The following is a 23,453-nucleotide window of genomic DNA, read 5'->3' as shown; positions in this document are numbered from 1 at the left end:
ATGAGTGAGGAGTCCTAGCATGCCATTCTTCAAAACCTCTTTTCATAAAATTTTCTTCACTGCTTTGAGGCTAATATTTGCATATAACTCAATTCCTTGAGCTAGAGTTTCTAACTACTTATTTGCATTAAAATAAAAAATACTGCTTACAGACCACAGTAATTCTTTTTTCATATATTAATACATATATACTTAATTTTAGATTATATAAATTCTTTTAAAGAGTATTTTATATATCAAAATCAGTGGATTACTTTTGTCATTTCAGATCAGTACTTGATATTTGGTGCTGAAGAAGGGATTTATACCTTGAATCTCAATGAACTTCATGAAACATCAATGGAACAGGTATGTTATTTTGTATTTTTCCTTTTTTTTTAATTCTTAAGTTATTATACACAGACACTAAACAAGAAATGTTTCAGTGCTATGATTTGTTGCCTCTTTTGTTCGTAAAACCTTCCCAGAGCATATTCTATTTACCAGGTGCTAAAGACACACAAGATTAGTCCTCACCTTTAAGTAGCTCATGATCTAATAGAGGAAACAAACATGTAAACCAATAACTGCAACACACTTCGAGTTAGATGTCACAGGAGGAGTGAGTACAAAGTATAAGCCACAGAGGTGGGTATCAGTAGCACCTCCTGTGGGGAGCTGAGAAGGAGAGAGACATTTAAGATGGACCATAAATGATGATGAGTGGAAGGTTAGAGGATCAACATGAAAGAGCATGGCAAGCATGGGGAACTATGAATGGATAATTCGATTAGAGTATAGAATGAGTGTAGAATAGTAACAATAAATGAAGGTGGATGGGTAGGCGGGTGCCAAACCCCAGAGCTTTGTGTAACATGCTGATGATCAGATCTGTGTTTTAGAAATATCTGTTTGCATTGTGGTGAGAGGTGAGACTAGAGATTATGGTTAAACGGTAAAGAAGTGTTTAGTCAGAGCAGAAGTGGAGAGGACAGAGGGGGAAAAATGGGGTTTGGAATTGTATGGGGACATTTTGATTGTCACAATGACTTAGAGGAAGCTTTTGGCATTTAGTACCCAGAGACCAGAACTGCTAAACAACCTACCCACAAAAATGATGATAATGATGATGGTATTAATAGCCAATACCTGTATAAATCTTATTACGTGCCAGGTACTGTTTTTAAATGCTATTAATCTTCACAGTGACTCTTAGAAGTAGATACCATTATTATTCTCATTTCAGATGAGAAATCTGAGGCTCAGAAAGTAGCTTTTCAGAGATCCCACAGCTGTTAAGTGGCTGAACTGGGATATGGACCCAGGCGAGCTGGCTCCAGAGTCCATGTCCTTAAATACTTCACCATACTGCCTCTCCCACTTGTATCACTTCTATAGAGAAACACAGGACTTAGAGAATTAAAGAGCTACAATTGGCCAGACTGAATGACCAGTTCAACAAGGAGGTTAAGAAGTCTAGGTTGGGGCTTCCCTGGTGGCACAGTGGTTGAGAGTCTGCCTGCTGATGCAGGGGACGTGGGTTCGTGCCCTGGTCCGGGAGGATCCCGCATGCCGCGGAGCGGCTGGGCCTGTGGGCCATGGCCGCTGAGCCTGCGCGTCCCAAGCCTGTGCTCCACAGCGGGAGAGGCCACAACAGTGGCCACGTACCGCAAAAAAAAAAAAAGAATGGAAGAAGTCTAGGTTGACTTCAGTTTTCCAACTTGAGTGACTGGATGAGTGACAGTACAACTTGGCAGGATGTGGTATACAGAAGGAGAGGTCAGTTTGAAGGGAATAATGATGCATTCAGTTTGGTAACGTTGAGTTTTGGGTGCCTGTGAGATGTATGACTAATTCTCCATTATTAATATAAATCGATTACAAATAAAATAGAAAAATCCGTAAGTAATGATGATTTCTTCAAAACTAAACATTTCCATCTTTTCTCATCACAACTTTTTTTTTTTTTTTTTTTTTGCGGTTTGCGGGCCTCTCACTGTTGTGGCCTCTCCCGTTGCGGAGCACAGGCTCCGGACGCACAGGCTCAGCGGCCATGGCTCACGGGCACAGCCGCTCCGCGGCATGTGGGATCTTCTTGGACCGGTGCACGAACCCACGTCCCCTGCATCGGCAGGCGGACTCTCAACCACTGCGCCACCAGGGAAGCCCATTACAACGTTTTTTAAACAGATTTTCTAACAAGATCCTTAACTGATATACTTACTCTAAATCTTAATCTGGAAAAAGGTATACAGTGAAGTGGCTGAAAAACACATATGAACTAGGGAAAAAAGAAAAGAATCTTGTTATTTATAATAACTAGTAAATAACAGTCAAAAGTGGTAAATTTTTTTGGATATAATAAGATACCTAAAAATCATAGTACTGTTAACAATATTAATTGTAAAGAACAAGACCAATGTCATGTTTACATGGGGTAAGCATTTATCAACCTAATTTAAAGGGCTGTTAAGTGAAGGTACCTTCAACCCCCCCATTCCCACTCTGCAGTAACTCCCCTTCTTAGGTGCTTTAGCATTTGAAATTACATTATTACGGTAATATTTTCTGAGCTAAACATGCCCATCAAGGTGAATGTTTTCCCTCCCAGAGGAAGCCTATAAGAGTAGAGAACACGTATGTGTGAGATCTTAAGTTTTTCCATCTTCCTGTGAAATTGATTATTAGGCTGGTTTTCTCTGTACTCTAAGGAAAGAAACTGGGTGGCATGAGTCTGCTAGATAGGGGAAGATGCTGAAAGGTGAGAAAATGACACAGAACAGGGTCTTGATTTACAAATCTTTTTCTGCTGTTATTATTTATAGCTAGCATTTATGGAGTGCTCAATGTACGCAAGTCTTCTAAGCATCTTACACCTACAAGGAACATCGTGTTCACTCACCGCAGCAACAGTGTTGGGATAGGAGCTCCATTTTACAAATAAGAACACTGAGACACAGAAATAAGTCAGTTATCCAAGGTCACAGAGTCAATGAGAAAGCAGCTGTCTAAATCTAGGCAAAATGCAGAACCTACTCTTCCTTTTTTTTTTTAAATAAATTTGTTTATTTTATTTATTTTGGGCTTTGTTGGGTCTTTGTTGCTGCACGTGGACTTTCTTTCGTTGCAGCGAGCGGGGGCTACTCTTCGTTGCGTTGCGCAGGCTTCTCATTGCAGTGGCTTCTCTTGTTGGGGAGCACGGGCTCTAGGTGCGCAGGCTTCAGTAGTTGTGGCGCATGGGCTCAGTAGTTGTGGCTCGTGGGCTCTAGAGCGCAGGCTCCGTAGTTGTGGCTCACAGGCTTAGCTGCTCCGCGGCATGTGGGATCTTCTCGGACCAGGGCTCGAACCCGTGTCCTCTGCGTTGGCAGGTGGATTCTTAACCACTGTGCCACCAGGGAAGTCCCCAGAACCTACTCTTCTTAAGCACTATATAGCTTTACTAAACTGATTATTTCATCCAGAGCCTATTTTGCTAAGAGAAGTAGGCATTAGAAATCTAGAAAAGCTTCAGAGTTTTATTAAACGTGGCTAAAAGTGAAAATCCAACACTTAATAAAACTTTGCATAAATACTCTTCCATTGTCCCTATGTTTATATTACCGAAGGAATTTGTGTCTTACCCTGGTACTTTATATATGCTTGTATTAAATAAACTCACTTATATTTACAAATATATAGTCCCATGATAAATTTGTTTGGTTTGGTACTTGTAGTACTTTGTAAATATGTATTTTTATGGAAATAAACTCACTTCAACACTGAATTAAATAAAAATCAGTTTCTTGCTACTTTGGTAACATGTACTGGTATGTGACTTGGAATTACCTGCCTAATTTTCTTTTTTTATCTGCCTAATTTTCTCAATATAGCCAATGAATTCTCAATTCTTCTGTGAAACTTTTATGAGAGCATAAAGCAGGAAATGTTGTTTATGTTCTTGCAGTCTGAGGCATGGTTATAGGCAAGTTTTCTAAAATTAAAAACCACTTGGCGGGAGGACTTCCCTGGTGGCGCAGTGGATAAGACTCCACACTCCCAATGCAGGGGACCCAGGTTCGATCCCTGGTCAGGGAATTAGATCCCACATGCATGCCTCAACTAAGAGTTCACATGCCACAACTAAGGAGTTGGTGAGCTGCAAGTAAGGAGCTCAGCTGCTGCAACTAAGGAGCCCACATGCCACAACTAAGGAGCCTGCCTGCCACAACTAAGACCCGGCACAACTAAATAAATACATACATACATAAATATTTTTTTTAAAAAACCCACATAGCAGAACTTCCCTGGCAGTCCAATGGTTAGGGCTCTGCGCTTCCAATTCAATCCCATTGAATTGCGCTTCCAATTCAATGGGATTGAATCCATTGAACCCAGGGGGCATGGGTTCAATCCCTGGTGGGGGAACTAAGATTTCACAAGCCACACAGGACAGCAAAAAAAAAAAAAAAACATAGCAGTGCCACATTTTACTTGCTTGGAGACATTAGGTGTTTTATGTGGGTACATTTTGCAAATAAATGAAACAGGTTTTATTAAAAATAGATTTTACTTTGTTTCTCACCCTTTTATTATTACTTATGTTTTAATTATTTAGGACCATCATTGTGACTTTTAAAGGCTTTTTTAACGTAATGTCCTTAGAGGCCTTGATATGTTTCATCATTAGTCTCTTCCTTCTTTCTGTTCCCTACCCTCATCCCAGTCTGTTTTGGAGTAACCTAGTAGGAATTGGCAGGGCAAACCCAGCAACCAAACTTGTTAAATCACAATGCTTAATTACATTCATCAGTGGTTCTCAAACTTCATTATGCAACAGAATCACCTGGAGGGCTGATTAAACCGTAGATTGCTGGACCCACCTTTAGAGCTTCTACTTCAGTGGCTCTGAGATGAGGTCCAAGAATTTGCATTTCTCATTTCTAACAATGCCGGGTGATGCTGATGGTGCTGGTGCAATGACCACTTTGAGAACCACTGATATGCGTATGAAATGTGTTAATGAGAGCAGTTGTTTTTTTTCCTTCAAAATATATGTTTCATGAAATCCCTTTCTTTACCCTAAATACTAATCACCTTAAAGCTTACAGAGAGGTGTCTCCCAGTTCTTATGTGCTAGATTTCAGTAATGAATTCCATATATGTGTCCTTTATGATTTATAAGTTTTCATCATATTCTCTCTTGGCCTTTTTTTCCTCCATACCTACTATTTCCACATCCTGTGTTTCACTACACTGTGATCCTTTTTTCTCTTCTGCTCCAAAAGCCGTGCATGTCCATATGCCTAGATAAGACCGTTTCTTGGAAGTACACAGGAGAGTCTTAATTATTTAAAACCCCAGAACCAAAATAAAGGAATAGACATTGTTTGAAAATGTCCTTTTCCCTGTGTAGTTTGGGATTATGTAGTCCTAACCATAAGGAGAGTGGAGCTAATCATGTCATGTTGGAACTTAGATAATGAAATTACACTGCTAATTTATTTTTCTTCCATATAAATATGTATGTGTAGCATCTTGTTTTACTTGCCTTATAAAATGAATTTCTATTAAAAATAAGTTTCTTTTTTAAGAACTGGCCTAATGATATGATAGCTACATGGTTAATATGTACATATTTACACTGCTATTATCTATTATCCTTTGTAAACTTTGTGCTTTTTTTTTTTTTTAAATCAGCTATTCCCCCGAAGGTGTACATGGTTGTATGTAATGAACAATTGTTTACTATCAATATCTGGTAAGTCTTTCAGTTTTTAAATACCTTACAGTTGCTCCTATTTATGTTATCAGCTTTTATGACATATATTTTTCTCTGCAGGTAAAGCTTCTCAGCTTTATTCCCATAATTTACCAGGGCTTTTTGATTATGCGAGACAAATGCAAAAGTTACCCGTTTCTATTCCAGCACACAAACTCCCCGACAGAATACTGCCAAGGTAACTGTACATTTAACTATGTTTTCATCCTTAGAGATAATATGTTAATTCGTTCTAAAAAATAGATATACTACAGAAATTGAAAAAGCACGGGTTTGTAGAAATCACGTGTAATGAAAAACTGTAAGAAGTAATGTATTTTTACAAGTGTTTATCACATTCTTCTAAAATTTTCTGCTTTATACTTTGTACTTATATCAAGCATTTTCTTTCTGAGTTTTTAATTTTTTTTCTACAAGGTTAAAACTAATTTTTTTCCTGTAATTTGCTGGTAATTTTATGTCACATATAGTGTTTTTGACTTATTTGTGTCAGTCTGAATAAAATGAATTTTCTCCAAGTAGTTTCTAAACTTAGAAAATTTAAGTGAGTTATTAAATGAAGATTTTTGTTAGAAGATAATTACTACTTAGAAATCGAGATTTTTGCTTTTCTACTTTCAGGGATTTTTAGTTATGTTCTTTCTTCTTTTTGGTTATTATTATATTGGGCCTCATTTGTTGAGTAAAAATCTTTTGAGTTTGGTATAAACTGTATTTTACAAAAACTTTATAATGTAACCATTCTTCCTTTACAATATTAGTTGTAAAGCAACTAATGTAGAACCTTAACTTTTAAGTACCTTGAAAATCTATTGTTGTTAATTGCTGAGTTTACAGTATAGCTAACATTTGCCCCTTCGTGCACAAAAACTTTTAAAAGATTAACTTTTGGATGAAAATCATTTTAAAATACACTGTAAGCTTTTCTGTCTTTAAAATAGATTACACTGAGTTTAACTGGATCTTTTCATGGTGACTTAGTTATGATTATGAACTTGATTTATTACATTTGTATTATAATATCTGTAGTTGGACTTAGGGATATTGCTCCTATAACTAGTCAGGAAGTTTCTTTCTTCCTGTACAGTTTATGTGCCCCTCTTTTTCTCCCAGCTGCCACTTTGTGCTGTTATTTTTCTGCCTACTTAAAGTATGACTCCATTCAGGTTTCTAACTTGATAATCCTAAATTCCTGTCAGCATGGAAACTGACCTCCAAGCTTTAAAAGTAAAGAGCCCCCAAAAAATGTAAGGCACATAAATGTTAATGCATTAACTTTTTGATATCGTTTTGTCAGAATAGAGACCTATTCTTACATCAGTTTGTGGCTCATCTTTTTACTTTCTCAGTGGTGTCTTTTGGTAAACCAAAGTTAATAATGTATTAAACAAATTCATTCAACAAATTGAATGCCACTCATAGTTTGAGGTGCTAAGGATATAGCAGTGAAAGAAATATCAATTTAAGTTTATCAGTATTTTCCTGTATGATTTATTTTTGCATTTTTAAAAGAAATCCCAGGACTTCCGTGGTGGTCCAGTGGTTAAGACTTTGCCTTCCAATGCAAGGGGTGTGGGTTCCATTCCCCACGGGGAGCACATGCCTTGCGGCCAAAAACACAAAACATAAAACAGAAGCAATATTGTAACAAATTCAATAAAAAGACTTAAAAAAAAAAAGAAATCCCAAGGTCGTATTCTAAAATGTAAATATTTTATAGTTTTGTTTTTCATATTTAAATCCTTAATCCATTTGGAATTGATTAGGGGGAGTTGAGAAAGATATCCAATTTATTCTTATTTTTAATAGATGATCTGTTATGTCAGGACCAGTTTTTAAACAACTCATCTTTTCTCCACTGAACTGTAACAGTACTATATTTTCATATACTAACTTTGCCTACATGTATTATATATTCATTTCCATTTCCATTTCCATTTAGGAAATTTGCTGTATCAGCAAAAATCCCTGAAACCAAGTGGTGTCAGAAGTGTTGTGTTGGTAAGTAAACTGTCCAAAATCATGTAGCTCTCCTGCTTTGCAGAGTGGGTAAGAAGATGCTGTGAGGCACATTTTTAAATCTAGCGTAAAACAGTACTACTCCAGGACGTTCTGCCAGTAATAGTTTATTTTTCCCTTTTAAATAAAATACATATATTGGTCATTCTATGTTCATATAGTACCTTACACATGTAGTTGTTTTGCAGATAATTTATTGACTAGATAAATGGAGAATGACTTTATTACAGTACTTGATCACATCCTGTTCTCTAAGGAGCCCGTTACTGATCATTCACCATTTTGCTTTGTAATGGCTTATGAGGCTACGTTTATTCACTCAGCATACTTATTATTTATTCTCATACCTTTAATAGATGAAACCTTATGCTTGTGATGTGAAGGTTATAGTCTCCCTGATCACACACCACTAGCCAAAAGTCCTCCCCAACCCCCGTAACAACTAGCTGGTTGATTTGCATTTAGGGAAAACCAAAAACAGTTTCCTTTCCTCCCTTAAAAAACTCTGAGGCAATTCAGTTTTATTATTTGTAAACCTGTTATCTGAGATTTGATTAATGTCTTCATGTAGTGCGGCCCAAAGCATTACTGCCTCTGAACATGACTACCAAAAAGCACCCTGAATCACCTGCCCCTACATGTGCTGCAGCTATCAGTTTGGGAAGTTCTCCCCAAACCTACTTAGACCCTTTCTTCAGGATCTTGCTAATCTCTCTGCTACCACAAGACCTCAAGTTCTTCTTCCCGCCCCCAGGCCCCATAAGGACCAGCATTTTCACTTGGGAATACAAATAAAAATCCTACAAGTGATAAGGGAGTTTCCTGCTACTACCTGAAACAGCATTTCTTTTTCACTCTGCAGTCTGATTAAGAAATTGAACTGGCAGTCAACTTTTGTTGTTTGTTTTCGAAGTATGCAACTGTTACTGTAAGGACTTTTTTGTATTATAAGAAAACTTACATATACTTTTTTGCCTTGACAGTGAGAAATCCTTACACAGGCCACAAATACCTATGTGGGGCACTTCAAACTAGCATTGTTCTATTAGAATGGGTTGAACCAATGCAGAAATTTATGTTAATTAAGGTAAGCATGAATGTCAACCTAAGTCATTTTTAGTATAAAAGCTTGTCAGTTTTCCTGTTCTTTCAGAAACTTTTTTTTTCCAGTTAATTCTCAAGATTTAATGTAATAATTTTGGATTATATGGCAGAGTGATGAAAATCTGCCCAATTATAAAAAACTCAGTTGGCCTGATAGAAGTTTTGAAAGAGACTAGATAAATAGTTCAGGGATATGGCAATGGGAGCTGGAAATACTGGATCACATACACAGTCTGATGTCAAGAACAGGAGGTACTAAGAGAGCAGTGAAATATTGTTTGAATATGTTCTCTGGTTGACCTGCTCTATCACAGCAGAGGGACAACCTGCAGGTTGGCATTTGGCCTTAAAAAGTCAAGGGATAACCATAATGAAGGGGAAATTATTTGTTTTGGATATATGCCTATGTATTAATTTTCCCAGTCCTTCCCATGGATGGTGTTTTGTGCCTTAGTTTCTCTAGAACCTTTAAAGAAAAAAAAAATTTTTTGGCCACTCTGTGCTGCATGTGGGATTTTAGTTCCGTGACCAGGGATCTAACCCATGCCCCCTGCAATGGAAGTGCAGAGTCTTACCACTGGACCACTAGGGAGGTCCCTTTAATGAATATTTTTTAAAACATTTAATATTATTTAGCTGTAAGTTAAATTTAGAGGAAAAACTAACTTAAAATGTATGAAGTGCTGGCTCAGTCACCCCAAGGAAATACCAAATGAATTTTTTAAGCTATTTTCTTCACTATTTTATATAGATTAAGTAGTCTTATTTCATGAGCATTTGATATCCCCATAGAAGTTGGGATCGGAATATAATTGGAGTGCATTCTTCCTCAATTATATAATATAGAGTTAGGATGTTTAAAGTATGGGCTTCTGTTATTTAAAATTTTATGAGTGACTGGGGAATCTAGTTTTAATTTTCACATCATTATTTATTAACCTCAAAATTAACTAGGGCTAAAGAAATGAAAAAAAGAGTTTCAAGAATTTACCACCCATTGAGGTAATATTTCCACAAATAAATTCACTGAAACAAAAATTCTTTAAACCAAAAACTGAAAGGGAAAATAGCCTTATAAATTATCCGAAGCAGAGCTGCTGAACCCAGCCCATTTCTGGCCACATGGTTTTGTTCTCAGTTCCTCTTTGTTCTTGCCTGTTTGACAAAAAGCATGGCGTATCCTAGATTGAGTGGTAAAGTGTATGTAGTTATTTTTCTATAGCCCTTTCCTTCCCTGTCTTCCTCCTTAGTCTCTTTTAGTATGTCCTTCCTTTTCCTTTCATTCCTAACCTCTATCAGAATGAAAACAGTTTCATTACATCAGTTGTTCATGGATACTAATAGTCTGATTAAACCTTAGTATGAATGAATTTTCTGTGTTACCTGATATGTTAAACTATTTATCCTAATACGTAATGAAAGACCCTTTTCTCTGTTAAAGGAATTTTATGTATTAAGAGCATGCAAGAGAGAAAATATACTTTGAAGACATGGGAAGCTTAAAAATTATCCATCCATGTCTTCTCTTTTCCGGATAGATGGTACCAGGGAGCCTGCCCCTGACTGATGAGGCCTGTTGCCAGTATTCTAGGATGTTAGACTTACAGTACAGTTCTACTTGCAGGCCTCCTTCACGACTTCTTGCTCTTCCCACTTTACTTAAACTCCCTGAGCTACATGCCCCTATTTATTTCCCTTCATCTTAACCCAGTTCTTTCTCTGTGTCTCTTCTTCGAGATTTCTATATGTATATTTTGTTTCTATGTTTGGCATTATCTCAATTAGTATTTTTGATGTTTTCTATACTACGACTCTTACCAGATATGTTCAAAAACATTCTTATGCTTTCCATATACTTCCTCCTCATGAGATTTCTGAGTAAGTTTTTGCTTCTCTAGACTACATTTTCAATATAAATAAAAATTATAAATTGAAGCAGACATTCATGTACTTATTACGAATCAGGCAGAGTGTTGTTTAACTAGAGAGATAAAGAGTAAGATGTAGTCACTGCCCTCAAGGACCATCACCAATAGCGACTGGATTTTAAACTGTTATATGGGAATCCTCTTCTGTTAATGACTTATACATATTGTTTAGTTATTGTTGGAAGCTAAGTAGAAGTATTCACAATGTGTTGGTTTTCATATTTACTGAGGAAAAACTACGGGAGCATTTGTTTTCTTCCTGTCTTACTGCTCTTTCCACATTTCAAAGAGAATTTTTTTAAATGTTTTACCTTATTAAAAATAGGACAGATTTTATCCATAGCATATCCCCAAGTGGGAATGCTCCCAGAGAGGGTGTTTGGAGAGTATTCGTGAAGGAGTGTCTAGACCTCTGGGATGGGGGCACTTGGGCATTCACGGGGAAGGAAGAATGTGGGAACAACAGGTGTGCACAGAGCTTCACGTTCCAGCCATGAGGACCACACTGCATCTTCTGACACTTTAAGACTAGTAGTTATGGGAGCCCCATTTCACCTGTTTATTTTCTCTATCATTTATTTTCTTTAGAATTTACAGTGAGTTACCAGAGTAAAAAATAAATCAGGGGGCTTCCCTGGTGGCGCAGTGGTTGGGAGTCCGCCTGCCGATGCAGGGGACGCGGGTTCGTGCCCCGGTCCGGGGGGATCCCACATGCCGCGGAGCGGCTGGGCGCGTGAGCCATGGCCGCTGGGCCTGCGCGTCCGGAGCCTGTGCTCCGCAGCGGGAGAGGCCACAACGGTGAGAGGCCTGCGTACCGCAAAAAAAATAAAAAATAAAAATAAATAAATAAATCAGTTTCAGTAGTTTTTAGAGATACTAACAATAGCCATTTGGGAAGTATAATGGAAACACGGCCCATTTATAAGAGCAACAAAAATATAAAATATATTAAGAGTAGACTTAATAAAATATGTGTTAAGACCAATATATTTTTTAAAAACCTTTTTATCGTGAAGAAGAACGTTGCTAGCACCTCAGACCTCCCCGTGGCACCCCCTACAAAACAGCTGCCTTGTTTTCCATTTTTACCATGTAAGCATGCACTTCTAAACATTAGCATTAATTTTACCTGATACTTCAACTGTATACAAGTAGAATCATAAAGTATACATTCATTTGGGTCTCACTTCTGTGCAACATTATATTTGTGTAGTTGTTGGATATAGCCATAGTTTGTTCGTTTTCACTGTGGTCTAATTTCCCATTGTGTGAATGTGTCATCATTTTATCCATTCTACCATTGATAGGCATTTGGGTTACTTCCAGTTTTTGTTATTCTGAGCAATGCAGCTTGTGCATATTTTTGCATGTCTCCTGTGGGTGCATGTAGTCATGTTCTCTAGCGTGTATAACTAAGAGTGTTATTGCTGGGTTCTAAGAGATGTGTATCTCGGCATTAATAGGTATTGTAATTAACCATTGTGGTCACACCAGTTTATACTCCCACCATCAGCGTTAGGAGCATTTGTTTGCTCTTCTCTGAGTAACCCTTATTATTGTCGTTCTTCTGGCGGGTGTGTATGGTTATCTTGGTTTTATTCCCTGATTACTAATGAAGTTAATGTTTTCCTCTATTTTTCCAAACTTTCAGAGTGTGAATTTAGTCTCTTTGTAGCAAAATAAAAATAATTTTAAACTTATGTAAAATTAAAGTGGGTTGCATTTTAACTAAGTTAATTTATTAAATAGAATCACTTGAAATACAGGGCTAAATTTCTCTTATTTGTGGTTTTTTTTTTTTTCTGTCCACACTTCTAAGGGGAATGTCTCTTGCTCATTAGCATTTCAGTTTTCTCATCCATGTTTGCTCAGCTGGTTAAGAAGGCAGAGGAGTAGTACTGAAGCAGCCTGGGATTAGGAGAGAGGAGACTCTGCCACACAGGGTGGGGGGCAGGGGGGACCCTGGGCCAGCCACCCAGTTGCTGGGTCTTAGTTTCCAACTCTGAAAAAAGAGGGTTGGACAGGTGATTTGTAAGTCTGTTTCACCCCAATGTGCTAAAAATGTGTGGTTTTTAACTTAAAAATTTTTTGCAGTGCTTAACCTAAATTCTTTATAAAGATACTTTCTTATTTAGATTTTCTGCATACCCTGAGTTTCTGTGCAAAGAAGCAATCTTTATAGTAGAGAGTACTATTTTATATATTCTCATAAAACTAAAAATTCTTATTAGTGTTCTCATGAAATTTTTTTTGCTTTTGTTTTCCTTTGTTTAATATATTTTGGTTTTTTCTAGCACATAGATTTTCCTATACCGTGTCCACTTAGAATGTTTGAAATGCTGGTCGTTCCTGAACAGGAGTACCCTTTAGTTTGTGTTGGTGTCAGTAAAGGGAGAGACTTCAACCAGGTGGTTCGATTTGAAACAGTCAATCCAAATTCTACCTCTTCATGGTTTACAGAATCAGGTTTGTGATTTTTAATGAATTATTAAGTAATAAATTTACTATATCTTTCATTAGGCAAAGGTTATTTTTAAAGATCTTGCAAAGGCCCTTTGTTCAGAGTCTTTGGCAACTAAGGGAAATGTTAAAGAACCAATTTGCCAATAAATATTGATTAGTCAGGAGTTTGTTGGAAGCCTGAAAGAGTGTTCACAAAAGGAAAAGAATTGAGACTGAGTTTTTTTGGCATTGAAAAAAAATGATCACAGACGTTCACAAAAGTCTAAAGACAATTTCATGGCTTGCTGAATCCCAGGGGACTTGAAACAGCTTTCCTTTGAGGACACATTACTGCAGGAAAACATGGCCAGCCCTTGACAACATTATTGTGGCTTCTCTTTGGTGCCCCTAAGTTCTCTGTTAAATTCTCTCTTTAGAGGCCCATCTTCCCTTTGAGACACGGGGTGAACTCCTGCTTTCTAATCTCTTCCTCCCTATTTAACAAGAAGGGATTGTTGGTTGATTAATATTTTATTTAGTGAATTTCAGTTGTCTTAGTTCTCCCAAGCATTTTAATTTTAAATCCTTTTCTACTAATTGTTGAACGAAGGGCCTCATTTCCTGACAAAAGAATTTTGTCCCTTCCTTCCCAGGAACTTTTGATTACTTCTCTTACCATAATGAAATCCCTTTATTAGAAGTTAAACATGGCAAATATAATTCATCTCTGGTTTTGAGATGATGAGACAGAGTAAGAGACAGAAAGTATGTTTAGGATTTTGTATCAGCTGAAATTATAAGCTAGTGGTTTCCTAAACTCTGCTGCACATTAGAATCCACCTGAGAAGCTTTTAACACTCTTGATACCTCAAGTCACACACACCCTCGATTAAATAAGAATATCTGGGGCCAGCAGCTGGGTGTCAGCAGATCTCCAAATGATTCCAGTGTTCGGGAACTAATTGTTATAAACAATTTGTAAATCTCATTTTCCTGACTTTCTATCTAGTAATGCTAGACTGGCTTCTTGACTAATTTTCACCAAGTGTGTAAGAGTCACAAAGATCTCGTTGACCTGATGTACAGGAGGCCTATTCCATATCCTTCCAACCCTGGTTAGTTACAGAAGTACCAGGTCTAAAATACATGTGAAGGTCTGAAATACAGCCATCCATGGATTTACTAAGATTCTAAATACTGTAGGAAGTAGAAAACAGGCAAGCTAGACTTTGGATCAGACCCACTCTCCAGAAACAAAGGCCTATAGTTTAGCTGTTTCAGTTTTGATGTTCATACAAAGCTTGGGATATCCTACTTTTTGCTTCCTGGAAAACTATGTCATTTAAACATTTTCAGTTTGTGAAAACTTTCTTAAATCATTATTATAAAAATAGGGCCTCTGTGCATTTTTATGGTGCTTCATACTTCTCAAAATACTTCAGTTTTCTTCTTAACTCATTTGGACCTGAAGTTATTTGTTTGACTCTCTGATTCATTCATTCAACAAATATTGAGAAGTATGTACACAGCACAGCCCCTGGCCTTCTAAGCTTAAAATCAGAAATTAATCATTGCCATAATATAGAAGATTAGACTCCTAATTTCACATATGAATAAAATAGTGGCATCACCAATAGTAATGACAATAGCTAACCCTCCATTAAGCACTCACTTAGTTCAGCTCTTGCATCAAATTTTGAATCCAAGCCGCCTGGCTTAACCACTACATATGTACAGTTAAAAATATATATCCATTTCAAATTCAGTGATGTTCAGAATTCTTCTTTTTTTAATGCCTCTCCTTTAACTATTACTGTTTTCTGTAAGTTTTATCAAGTTTTTTGTGTTGTAGATACCCCACAGACAAGTGTTACTCATGTAACCCAGCTGGAGAGAGATACCATTCTTGTATGCTTGGACTGTAAGTTTTTATTTATGAATATCTTATCTTAATGAGTTTTTTTAATCTTAGTTTCTGAGTGACTTTTTTTCTCTCTAGGTTGTATAAAAATAGTAAATCTGCAAGGAAGATTAAAATCTAGCAGAAAACTATCATCAGAACTCACCTTTGATTTCCAGATTGAATCAATAGGTAAGCCAGAGTTTTGTGTTTCTTGTTTGATTGCATTATGAACTGCTTAAAATAATTTGTCTAATAATTATTTGAAATTATAAAAATATATTACTAAGGGCTCATTCTTTTAAATTGTAGGATGTAATGAATATGAGGTGAATATCAGTCTTTGCTTTTACACATTCTCTAAAATAGTTTAACAGCCGTGACATAATCTGTAAATAATGTTATTTTCCCTACAGATTTGGCATTTTCAAAATAAATAATTAAATATCATTATTCATAACCTAGTTGTGAACTTCCATTTTCTCCAGACTCCTGCACAGTTCCCCTATAAGTACTTTAAAATTTAGTACTCAGTATGGTCTATTGTATTTTTGCTGTTGTAGCTCCTGATCAGAGAGATCCATAAGGATGTGGAATTCCCTTCTTGCCGTTTTTACATTTTGCTTGATGAGTTTTTTCTGAAAACGGATTTCTTACACAATCAGTATTCTAAAATGATTACATTCAGGAAAAGTAAGGTGAAATGACCATACACAGTTTTTCTGGCGTCCTTTATCAGTAAAGATACTTGCATGTATATGCATTGGCGGACGGTAGGGCCAAGGGCAGATAGTTCATTTGTCTTATTCTTGGTCCTACTTTTATTCTTTCTCCCAGTTAGAATGCCTCTCTCCCAACAAGCAAACACTGATGATAATAAGAAGTCAGTTTTGAGGGACATCTGCTCAAGATGTTAAAATGGAATCCATATTTAAAAACACATAGCTAGCTCAATAAAGAAGACAAAGAACAGAAACTCAAACTAGTATGCACTCCTGAGTGGTAAAGAAGACTAGCAGTGTCCCACAGGAGATGGGGAGCCAGAGCCAGGCTTGTGGTTTGAGGTGCCTACTAATCAAGACTCTCCCCACATAAGGCCTCGTGGTTTTATAGGGGATTTTTATCCACCGTTGAAAGAAGGAATCGTTCCTGTGCTCTACAGACTGCTTCAGATTGTAGACAAAGAAGGAATGCAGAATAAATCAGTGTTTAACACTATTGATACTAAAATCAGTTAAATTATACAGAAAACAAAATTACCCAATCTCATGAAAATAGATTTCGGAAAATCTGTATAAAATACTAGCAAATAGAATTCCATATCATCAAATAGTAGACTTTACCTCAGAAAAGCAAAGATGGTTCAACACCAGAAAATTTATTTATGTAATATAGCACATTAAAGATTAAAAGCGAAAAGTTATGTAACTCTTCAGTAGATGCACAAAAAGCATCAGTAAAATCTGTCATTCATGATTTTTTTTTTAAAAAAACAACTTTTTAGAAATTAGGAGTAGAAGGAAATGTCCTTCATCTAGCAAAGCCTATTAAAAGTATTGTGTTTAATGGTTAAACTAATTCCCATTAAGTTGGAGAATGAGATAAGGATGTTTGCTATCATCACATTTCAACATAGTCTCATTGGACTATGAAAAGGGAACTATGAGGATTAGAAAGATATAAGTAAAAAGTCCTTTTTTTGCTGATGGTATGAATATCTACTAGAATATACAACTCTAAACTGTTAGAACCAATAAGAAAATTCAGAGTTGCTAGATATGAGTAACACAAATGGATAGCTTTCTGATATGCCAGTAAGACATGTAATCAAACATATTTAAGACCATCATCTAGGAAATTCCAAATTATTGTTTAAAAGCATAAAAGAAGATTTAAACAAATTAACTACACCACGTCCATGGATAGAAACACTGAATATGGGAAAGATGTCAGTTCTTCACAAATTAATCCACACATTCAGTGCATTTGCAATAAAAATCCCAGTAAGGTATTTTCTGCCACTTGATAAGCTGATCTTAAAATTCATATGGAAAATCTAAAGGCCAAGAACAGTAAAATACATTTTGATGAATACTTGCCCTACTTGATATTGAAACTTACTATAAATCCATAGTGATTAAGACAGTGTGGGATCAACACAGGGATAAACAGAAGAGGCTCAGAAATAGACCTACGTGTAATTGGAAATTTACATCATATGTCAGTGGGGAAGTGAGGTCCTGTTCAACAAATGATGCTAGTACAATTGGTTATCTGCAGGAAACAAAATCAGACTTTTTCCTCACTGAATACAAACAAAAATATATGTTAAATATGTAAATACAAAAAGCAAAACTAGAATTTTTAGAAGGCACATATGCCTGTATCCCAGTAATTCTATTTCTAGGTGTCTACCCCAGAGAAAATTTTGTACATGTATTTAAGAAGAGGTACAAGAATGTTTATTGCAGCATTTTTGTAACAAAAAAATTAGAAACATCATTTGGTTCATCATACTAAATGTATGGAAGTTGGAAACATCCAATATAAAGTTTACACTGATAATGTGAACTTATTGTGTTGTAATAGTAAAAACATGCATGAGAACAACAAATACCAAGTACATAACAGTGGTTATCTCAGGGAGGAAGGAAAGGTTAGAATACAACTAGAGTAGGAGTTTATAGGGATGCTGGCTGTATTCATTTTTATTTAAAACAAAAAGCAAATATGGCAAAATGTTAGCATTTGAGAGTTAAATGGTGGATACATGTGTTTTTAGGCTATTCTCATATTTTTCTATGTGTTTGAAATATTTTATCAAAACAAAAATTTCTATAGCAAAAAATATTTTCAGTGAATTTTCTTTTTCTTATCAAAAAGATGAGTAAGGTCTGTATAGTATTTATGCTATATAGTATATACTGTGTAGTTCTAGGCAGTATGGTAAAGATGCCATTATAAATATGGAATGACTAACACTAGTTATTAATTGAAATACTGTTATGCAAGGTAGAAAGAGGGATGAAATAATGCTTATCAGTTGAACTCTTGTACTATTAACAGTAACTGAGCTGTTCTTGCCTGCTAGTTTGCCTGCAGGACAGTGTGCTAGCTTTCTGGAAACATGGAATGCAAGGTAGAAGTTTTAGATCTAATGAGGTAAGTAATCTTTTAAAAAACTATGTCCATTAAATAGTCATGAAGCATTATCAAATTCTACATCACACAATATTCTTTAACTTTGGAAAATTCCTGATTGATGCAAGGAATACTTGATTTGCTAATTTTATTGATATTTTCTGTATTCAATCTAGTGATAAAATTAATGGCGCATACTTTATAGCAACCTCTCTCTGTCCATTCAGTCGAACAGTTTCAGTGCATATTTTATGTGCTTCCAGATAATCACCCTTATATTCAGAACAAGAACTTCCTAAATACTGCTAACAGTGAGCCAACTCTGATTTTCTTTCAACTTTCCCGGGCTGTCACCTGGAACAAGAGTACTGATGGAGGCTCTCTCTGTCTTGAAGCACCTTTTCTATTTTGTATTTCAGAAATAATGACCAATGCAGACGATAAGTAAAGAGTTCCACATTTCTCTTGAAGCCACCTTGCCTATTTCTGGTATTCTTATCTCCTTAGTCCTTCCTACCTTAATTTAACTCCAGGAATAATTGAACTCCAAGTCATATGCCGTGTTCAATTCAGTTCATCATTTATGCCAGAAAGTGCTGGGGTTATAAGCATGAACAAGACTTGGTACTTGCCCCCTAGAATATTACAGGCAAGTAAAATCATCCTAAGTTCTTTCAATAACCCCAAGCCAGTCTCATTAGTAACTTTTACTTGAGCATTGGCGGGAAGGGAAAACATTAGGTGCCTCAAGCAAGAAAATAGCTCATTTGTGTTTTAAACTGTCGGTAGTTAAGATCAGCATTTCTTCTAACCAGTAAACAGTATAGCAGAATGATCATGAGCGTGGGTTCCTGAGGAGACACCCGGGTTCAGTCTCAACTCTCCTGTTCAGTAACTGCGTGACCTTGACATATCACTTAACTTCTCTTTGCCTGTATTTTTTCATCTGTGAATTGAGGATAACAGCATAGTACTTATTTCATAGGGTTGCTAAGATTAAACAAAAGGAAGTATGTGATATGCTTGGCACAATGCCTGGCCTATGGTAAGTATTCAAGAAAGGTGGATGCCAGTATGTTTCTTTTTTTAAGATTTTTTTTTGTTTTAATGTGGACCACTTTTAAAGTCTTTATTGAATTTGTTACAACATTGCTTCCGTTTTATGTTTCGGTTTTTTGGCCACAAGGCATGTGAGATCTTAGCTCCCCAACCAGGGATCGAACCTGTACCCCCTGCATTGGAAGGCGAAGTCTTTAACCACTGGACCGCCCAGGGAAGTCCCCTGCCAGTGTGTTTCTAGGATTAGTTCCCGCAAGAGGGCTCACCTCTCAGGAAGATTTTTTTTTTTTTTAATCACCTGAGGGAATGGAGCCTGGAGATAAGAATAGTCAACAGCTAATAAACACCAGGCAGAGAAAGAAAGGCATCATAGGATACAAGAGAATGGTTTAAAAAAGATAGTTTGCTCAAACAATCACCTGAGGGGCTTTTTCACACTACATAAGCAGCCCTTAGTAAATACAACCTCTCCAAAAATGCTATGTCCTTCAAGTAGGCAAATCCCAAAATATTGAATACTTTGAAATCATGATGATGAACCGTTACTACTGAAGTGAGCATGTTGTATCCTTCAGGTGTGCTAAGTTACAAAAGAAGTCAAGAATCACTGACTGCTGTTTCCAGAATAATTTCAGTTTCAAAATCAAATTGTTTTTTCAGCCTACCAAATTTTGGGGAGAAGCTACTGCCATTATAATTGGGAATGTTTTGCTTTCAGTAAGCAATAAACAATGGGTTTCTCTTTCTCCTGTAGCCTTAGTCTTAACTCCCCAACTGGGAATGGTCACACTGAGGACTTCTTTAAGGACATATGCCATTAGAAAATATTATTTCAGGAGACTTGGAAAGAAATGGGAAAGAGAATTGTTATCTACTGAGCATTTCCTTAGCTAGGCATTATACCCATTAATACTTGCAAGAATACTGCAAGATACCACTGCAAAATAAACACTGTCTATCCCATTTTGCAGAAGGTAAAACCGTTTCCAACAAATTACATACCTTGTGCAATTGTCACAGCTAGTAAGTGGGAGAACTGGGATTTAACCTGGAATCATGAGTTTGTCCCACCATACCACACTGTAGCCTTTTAAGTGAAAGGACCAGACCTAAGTGGCTTACTACTGCAAGAGTCTTGCTATTAGCATTAAGGTGACTGACAGGAGGTTTCTGATAAATAAAACGGACTAGGTGCTTTGCTTTTAACTTTTTCCGTTGCAGTCTGTATGCCAGCAAATGGTTTACTACTCTCATGTTTTATGATTAATTCAAAATTAGCCAAATTTTTCCTGGACTAACAAATGGATGCATGTATGTGCTGATTTAACAAGTTAACAGTCATACAGGGATCTATTTCCATCTTAGGACTTATGCTTCTCTTCTATAGAGTTATAAATTAAATGTCCATATAAAATTTTGTGCCTTTCATTTCAGAAATTAAATTGATATTTTAATTGAACAGGTAACACAAGAAATTTCAGATAGCACGAGAATTTTCAGACTGCTTGGATCTGACAGGTATGAAAAGGAGTTGTATTAAATACATAGTTCTAAACATGTTTTATAAATCCAACATGAAACTGGTTTCTTTTTTGAGAGAACTGAAATTTCTACAGTAATATATTCAACATTATATTTTTCATAATATAAGAATTCACAGGTCAGAAAGTTATGAAACCTTTGAGAATGTGCCTGAACTTCCAGTTACCAAGAATGTATAGATCTGTCAGTACTACTTTTGCATTAATCGTAATATCTAAAGTATGATTTACAGGACAAGAAAGAGGAGATACCATATGCTAGCAAACAGAAAAGTTTTCAGTTTTAGTACCAATAGGATTTGGAGTTCTATTCTGATTTACTTTCTGATTCTTGAACTACAGATTGTTTTCAGAATTCATGATAAGAATTAAGTTCCCCCAACTTATTCCTAGTACAGGTTTTACCCCTCTGACTCTTAGGACAGCACTGGCTTAGAGGTGGGAGGTGGTGGGCAACAAAGGTGTACTTCCCAGAGCTGGAACTGACTCTTCAATCATAGTGATTTGCAAATGGTTTCGGCCCACATATCAGATAAGGAGCATTTATTAGAGGCATACAATGAAGAAGCAGTGGAAGAATTTTCTGCTAACATTAGTTTTCAAGAATAACTTTGTTTTGTTGTATGTTTTTTGTTTGTTTGTTATTTTAGGGTCGTGGTTTTGGAAAGTAGGCCAACCGATAACCCCACGGCAAATAGCAATTTATACATCCTCGCGGGTCATGAAAACAGTTACTGAGAAATGCTGTGCTTCGACAGTTAGCTCTAGAGAGAAAGAACACTACCACTGCAACATTAACGGATGCTCGAAGCTGTACAAAAGCTGCAGTTACCTGGCTTCAGTTGCTTGTAATTTATTGTGGCATGAGACAAGATGGGGAAATGTTTTGTTTTAAGTGGTATGGATATATTTAGCATATTGAAACCACACAAGTGCTTAATTCACTGTTATGTAATCTTTGTACATATAGGCAGTATTTTTCTGTGAAACTTCATATTGCTGAAGACATACACTAAGAATTTATGTAGATAATGTATTTTATGAGATGTACAAGTTAAGTGTCTTATCTGTACAGATGTAAATGTTGATGAAAATGCAATTGGGATTAATATTTTAAGAATCCTTTAGTATATTCTTGGGTGCGGCTATATTACAAAATGGGATGCTGGCAATGAAACCGTACATTTAACACTATTGTATTTTTATTATATGTAATTTAGTAATATGAAGATAAATCTTGTAACTTTTAAAATTGCAATGGAGGCTGTAATCATTTTATAATCTTGTTTTTAATTTTAATGCAAGTACACTGGTGTGTTTATATTTGCACAAAGTATTGATATGTGATGTATTAAGTCACAAAAGTAAGCTGTGACATCGTCAATATGCATTTGGCTCCCCAGCATCTTTTTAAAATGTATTTGGATTGTTTTCTATGTGAAACAAACCAATTAACCCCCTGTTGTAGTAACTGGTCTTTTTATATTTCAGCAGAATCCTGTAAGATTGCTTGTCTGTGCTTAAAAACAATACCTTCGAAAAAATTTTTGAATCACAGAATAGCGGTACCGTGACGTAGCACTGCAGTTGTCTGAATTACAGTATGCACAAAGTATAAGTTAGCATTATCAAAGAGTCCACACTAAACATTTCTTATCATCACTTTGAAGAACTATAACATTCCATAGAGCGAAGTGGTTCAAATTTCTAGTGGGATTTTTACTTTTGTTGGCCTTATTTTATGATCATTTTCATGTTTCTTTTGATTTAGAGTATTAACACTTGGCCAAAATAATTTAGTTACTACCTCATATAAACAATATAATGGTTACTACACATCACAGGAACTTAGTTTTGGTTAAAGTCATTTTTGATTGCTTTTTTCCAGTGGAATATGTATATACCAAGTTTTAGAAAAATGCACACTTTGGCTCTTTTTTGCTATATGTTCTTTATATTTTAATGTGAATATATACACAAAGAACAAACTAAATTGTGATTTATGTTCTTCATTTATTTTAATTGACAGTGCTTTTAAATATGTTCCTGATTGTACATAGTGTAAAATAAACATGTTTTTTAACATGCTGTTGTATAGTAGCTTGTCATCTGGCTTAATCTGTATATAGTGAGACTAAAACATATTAAGTAGAAAAAGGTTTTTTAATTATTCTAAAATCCTTAGGTAACCATTCTGATCCTTCAGATCTTGATTTTTTATTTGGTCGGTCTCCTCAATTTCATAAAGGGGTAATATTCCCACATTTGGGAAAAGGGCATCTTTTGTAGAATCTTCAATTTCCTGATCAGGAAAATTGGTGAAACATTCATAATCTTTTGGTTAGAGCGGGGCTGCACTTCTCAGCCCAATCCTGCCTAATGCCTATTTTTATAAATGAATTTTATTGGAACAAATTCGTTTGCATGTTGTCTGTAGCTGCTTTTGCAAAAAATAGTTTTCCCCAAAAAACTATATTACCCACAGAGCCTAAAACATTTACCATCTGACGCTTTATAGAAAGAGTTTGCTGACTCCTGGGTTAGAGAAAGGAAGGGAGAATGCAGTTCTGGAGGCAAGCGGG

The 23,453-nt window shown here is 36.1% G+C and overlaps 1 protein-coding gene across 4 annotated transcripts in view; it reads left to right on the top strand.

Annotated features, from left to right (window-relative positions):
• The window catches only part of MAP4K3 (mitogen-activated protein kinase kinase kinase kinase 3), a 188,703-nt gene extending 165,743 nt beyond the window's left edge, over positions 1 to 22,960 (top strand). For 3 of the 4 annotated variants that reach the window (XM_082671760.1, XM_082671759.1, XM_082671761.1), the window contains 11 exons: positions 269 to 348; positions 5,656 to 5,716; positions 5,798 to 5,915; positions 7,680 to 7,738; positions 8,740 to 8,843; positions 13,083 to 13,254; positions 15,083 to 15,151; positions 15,230 to 15,322; positions 18,222 to 18,292; positions 20,793 to 20,848; positions 21,522 to 22,960. In XM_082671760.1, the coding sequence (XP_082527886.1) occupies positions 269 to 348; positions 5,656 to 5,716; positions 5,798 to 5,915; positions 7,680 to 7,738; positions 8,740 to 8,843; positions 13,083 to 13,254; positions 15,083 to 15,151; positions 15,230 to 15,322; positions 18,222 to 18,292; positions 20,793 to 20,848; positions 21,522 to 21,609 (971 nt within the window). In that variant the 3' untranslated portion in view covers positions 21,610 to 22,960. Of the gene's footprint in view, positions 1 to 268; positions 349 to 5,655; positions 5,717 to 5,797; positions 5,916 to 7,679; positions 7,739 to 8,739; positions 8,844 to 13,082; positions 13,255 to 15,082; positions 15,152 to 15,229; positions 15,323 to 18,221; positions 19,317 to 20,792; positions 20,849 to 21,521 lie in introns of all 4 variants that reach the window. The other variant, XR_014297761.1, reaches the window with a different exon arrangement.
• The last annotated feature ends 493 nt before the right edge of the window (positions 22,961 to 23,453 follow it).

Source organism: Grampus griseus, assembly GCF_964374135.1.
Source record: "Grampus griseus genome assembly, chromosome: 15".
Lineage (NCBI taxonomy): Eukaryota > Metazoa > Chordata > Mammalia > Artiodactyla > Delphinidae > Grampus > Grampus griseus.
Note: the sequence above shows the minus strand (reverse complement) of the source record. Positions and strands in the feature narration are given on the sequence as shown.